Genomic DNA, 4,944 nt, shown 5'->3' on the forward strand with positions numbered 1-4,944 from the left:
CAACGAAGAGTAGCCCCTGCTCGCCGCAACTAGAGAAAGCCCGCCTGCAGCAACGAAGACCCAACACAGCCAAAAATAAATAAATAAATAAATAAATAAAATTAAAAAAAAAAAAAAAGTCTTACCTTGAATCTTCAAATAAAATGCTTTCTCCAATATGTTTTTTCCATTCGAATCATATACAGATACTGTGTAGACATCGCTATCATTTCTCTTCAGAGCTTTAATTTTCAGAGTTCCATTTTTTAAAATCACATATGTGTCCGTTATCTGGTAAGGTGGCTTGCCTTGTTTTAATTGTGCAATCTTGATTTTGTTTTTGTCCCATCGTGTATCTGCTATCCCATCATTCATTTGAAAACCAGGAATGTCCAGGTTGATGTCATGATCCAGGCAACCCCAGATGACTATAGTATTTTTAGAGACCTCACCTACAAAAAGCAAGAAAGTTACTGAGGTAGCTCACTGCCAAGGAGAGCTGGGCTGTGACCTCTCTGACTCTTGCACTCACTTCAGGTTTGCCAGAGAAGCTTCTAATGCTGACAGTGGAGACCCATGCACCAACTTACCTTTGGTGGAAACAGTGAAAATCAGAAGGAAGCTGGCTAAGATTTTACACGTGAGGCTCATCTTTGGGGTTAGTTTCCTTCTTGTGATTCTGAGCTCTTCTTTAAAGAGGAACTGAAATAACACCAGTGGAATCCACCCCCTGAGAGCTTAACCACGTGCCTCTCCTTTTTGCTTCTTTACAGTGACATAGAAAACACACACACGCGCGCGCACACACGCATACAAAACCTGGCTGATGTGCTCCTTTGCCAAAGCAGGTATATTTATGAGTGTGTGTCTTCTTATAACATTTTAATCCTCACAACAACCTTGGGTGGGTTTCATTATTCCCGTCGAAGAGAAAAGGAACTAAGAGGCTAAATAAATCACTCAGGATCACCCTTTAGTTAACAAGGAGCCAAATTCAACCATACGGCCCATCTTCTATCCGTTCTGCTATAATGTCCCTAACAGGACCACATAGAAATATAGGTAAATGTTTATAAGCGAATAGCGAGCAGAATACAATCATTGATTCCATGATTACAAATACTGGAAAATGTATACATACTAAATAATTATGAAAGTGGATTTTTTTTCTCTTTCTCCAAAGGCATGTTAAATGTTCTAAGACTGTTTGTGTGATAAAAATAAACAAATATAAATTGAGTCTCAGTTGTAAATGCTTGAAATCCCCAAATCTTATGTTTAGCATACATTTTATAACTATAACTATATTGAAATTCACAGATAGGTAAATAAAAAATTGTTCCAAAACAAACAAAAATGCATTGAGACTATGAAATGCTATTAAACAACCAGAACAAATCATCCAAGAAACATTTAAGATGGTTAAGGAAAGGAAGAGATAAGGAGAAAAAAGAGAAGTGCTAGAGGACCAGGAAAAAGAAAGAGGAGAGAAATGTGTGAGACAGGGAGAGAAACAGAGATGCACTGATGGACACAACCAGAAAAAGAGGCACAGAGAGACCCAGCTATAGAGAGAGGAACACCCAGTTACAGATTTCCAATGTAAAATTCTAGCCTTATGATTTTTTAGGATAGAGTGAGCAAAAATCTTAAAAATTGTGCTTGTTTTCTGTTTCAACTTTAGGTCCAACAATGGATGTCCTGTCTCAGAAAGTTGCCCAGGAAATGAACTTAAGTCAAAACAGTGGATCTCAAACACTGGGCAAAAGGAAGCCTGAATAGGATATTTACCTCATGATTGTGTGGCAAATCCCTAATTCACATCATCCACAAAAATAGAATGCAGTTGGATTACATTTTTAAATGTTAAAAGTATTACACTGTGCTACAAAAAAACAGTATAGAAGGATATTTTCATGCCTTTGAGTATGGAAGGCCTACCTACATATACTATAGGTTCCAAAAGTATTAATAAAGAAAAGATGGACGCAACTATGTACAAATGTAATACTGAAGTATAGGCAAAGAGATGATGAACAAAATGAAAAGACATGACAGAAAAATTTGCAATATATATGAAAAATTATTAATATCCAAAGTATATAAATTATTCCTATCAATCAAAAAGACAAATGGGGCTTCCCTGGTGGCACAGTCGTTAAGAATCTGCCTGCTAATGCAGGGGACACGGGTTCGAGCCCTGGTCTGGGAGGATCCCCCATGCCGTGGAGCGGCTGGGCCCGTGAGCCACAACTACGGAAGCTGCGCGTCTGGAGCCTGTGCTCCGCAACAAGAGAGGCCGCCACGGTGAGAGGCCCGCGCACCGTGATGAAGAGTGGCCCCCGCTTGCCACAACTAGAGAAAGCCCTCGCACAGAAACGAAGACCCAACACAGCAAAAATAAATAAATTAATTAATAAACTCCTACCCCCAAGATCTTCTTTAAAAAAAAAGAAATTCAGTTTATAAAATGAGTAAAAGATATAAATGAGCAGTTTATAGAAGAAATACTTTATAGAAAAAAGTCAATAAATGTATGAGAAGCCATCTAATGTTATATATATATATATAATAGCCATAAAACACCATTTTCACACTCAGACTGACAAAGTTAGAAAAGATAGTGATTTACTTTATTGGCACGAATGTAGGGAGAAACAGGCACCTTCATATAATATTAGAGGGAGTATATAAAGCCATACCTCCCATGGGGTGGAATTTGGAAATTCTCACTAAACTTTAAAATATATATATTTTTTACCTAGTAATTTTAATGTGAGAAATCTATCCTTCACCAATACTTGCATAAATGTGCAAAAATCCTGTTCAAGGATGTTTGTTATAGTGTTTTTTTGTAATAAAAATTTTCAAACAACTAAAAGTATGGTATATTCATACTATGAAATATTGAATAACAGTTAAAATAGAATGAAGTAGCCCTAAAAGTAAGAATATATTATATTATATCATTATTATATTATATCACATGTAATAGTGTATGCATAGGAAAAAGTCTGTAAGGACTCTTGCCAAACTTTTAACAGTGTTTCCCCTCTCAAGACTAAAATTTGGAAGTGGAAGAAAGGAAACTTTTACTTTTTACTTTATCAACTTCTGTGAAGTTAGAAATTTTGATAATGAATACATTAATTTTGTAATAAAAAGTTTTTTTGAAAGAGGGTGCTTAAGATACATGTTTTCTCAAAAGTATATGCAGATCCTGAGAAACAATTATCATCTAGCTTCCTTGCTTGTAAGTGGCTAACTCACTGGCCAACTGCCAACTCCAGCCTCTCAAGGGCTGGTCCAGACGATGTGGTCACGGCCATGGTGTTACCTGCTTCAGCTTTCCTGATAGTTTTCCTAGGCTCTCGTGGAGCAAGTGGAGAGCAGCTTTTTGTTCTTTTTAAAACGTTAATCCTGCCCCTCTCACATCTTTCTTAATTCTGAATGATGAATGAGCTGGACTTCAAGGGCAGAAACTGAAAAAGAAAGGGATCAATAAATCTATGTAAAATTTTAAAATTTTTTACATAAAAAGCCCTAAAACACATTAAAAGACAAAGTACTAAAAGGGGCAAATTATTTGCAAGATATATAACAAAGGTTAATATCCTTATAATTAAATTTTTTATGTAAATGTAGAAAGAAAATGTAGAAAAAACACCTTGATATTAAATTTGGTTAAGGTTGTCAAAGGGAGAATTCACAAAAAAAGAAATACAACTGAATAAGCCTATGAAAATGTTGTCAATTTATTAATAAAGCAATGTAAATGTTAACATAGATTCATTTTTCATCTTTTTTAAAAAAATTAAGCTATACAGTGTTAATGATGGTAAAAACAGACATTCTTGAATATGGACAGTAGAAACGCCAACAGGTGTAGAGTTTCTGGTGGACAGTTTGTCAGTGTGAATCAGAAGCATCAAAATATTCATATTTTGGCCTAGCAAGTCCACAAGAATGATTTTATCTTAAGGAAATAATGCAAGACTTACAAGACTTGGCTAAAAGTTTATATCTTGTAGCATTTTTTTTGTCAAAATTGCAGATGATTTAAATATTTGAAAGGAGGACATTTGTTAAACAAATCATGATATGGACAAAAACTGAATATGGAAAAAAAAAAAGGTCACGATAAACCATGTAATCCCATTTTTGTTTCTCAGAAAGTGTGTGCTGGGTGTGTGTCTTTTGGAAGGATGTCCACCAGGGTGTTGGTCTCTGCGCGTGGGATAATGGCTATTGTTCTGTTGTCCTTGGTTGTTGCTGCTATTCTAACATTTCCGAATTGAATATATATTGCTTTTCAATTGATTTCTTTTTAATTCTAAGTGGGCCTCCCACTTAGGTAAAACCTCCCAGTACTGAGGGTGGGTGCAGTTCCTGCCCTCCTGTATGTGAGCTTCCGGGGAAAATCCACTGATGACTCATTCCAAATTTTCCCTCTCCATCCTCACTGCCCTCTAGGGGATGTCTCTTGTTCTGTCTTCATTGACTCTTCTTACCCAAACTAACACTCCTGGGGAAAGAGTCTAAGAGGGAAGGTAGTAAGAAGCAGAGGAGGAGGGGGCGGAAGAAGATGTTTCCAGAGATCTCGCTCTAGGACCAATTCCTATCCCTGACTACTGAAATACCTTTGGTCCTCACTCCTGCCTCCCTCAAGTTGTGTCAATGCGCTCGAGAGAGAATCAGGTTGTGTTCACGCTGCAGCAGTTCACGTCCAACCAAATGTCCTGAATTGTCAGATTTTAGAGCAGCAGAAAATTCAGGAAGCGATCTGGTCTCCTCTCTGCATTTCAGCTGAGGGTCTTGAGCTCAGGGAGGTTTGGGGTGTGTCTGTCCCCCTTGTCCAAGTCATTAGCTTGGGCCTAATGCCCAGCTTCTGGGACACTGTCTGTTTCCTACTGAGACCTCAGGGTCGTCTTTGCCTCCCACCCCTCATGTGCTCCCTCAACTTAG

At 37.5% G+C, this 4,944-nt stretch overlaps 1 protein-coding gene across 1 annotated transcript in view; it reads right to left on the reverse strand.

Annotated features, from left to right (window-relative positions):
* Positions 1-630, reverse strand: part of CD2 (CD2 molecule) — an 11,340-nt gene extending 10,710 nt beyond the window's left edge. Inside the window, exons 1-2 of the mRNA XM_007118139.3 lie at positions 570-630; positions 126-431 (exon numbers count right to left, since the gene is read on the reverse strand). Coding sequence (XP_007118201.2) covers positions 126-431; positions 570-630 — 367 coding nt within the window. The remainder of the gene's footprint in view (positions 1-125; positions 432-569) is intronic.
* Positions 631-4,944: the final 4,314 nt, after the last annotated feature.

The sequence above is a fragment of the Physeter macrocephalus genome, chromosome 4 (genome assembly GCF_002837175.3).
Source record: "Physeter macrocephalus isolate SW-GA chromosome 4, ASM283717v5, whole genome shotgun sequence".
Lineage (NCBI taxonomy): Eukaryota > Metazoa > Chordata > Mammalia > Artiodactyla > Physeteridae > Physeter > Physeter macrocephalus.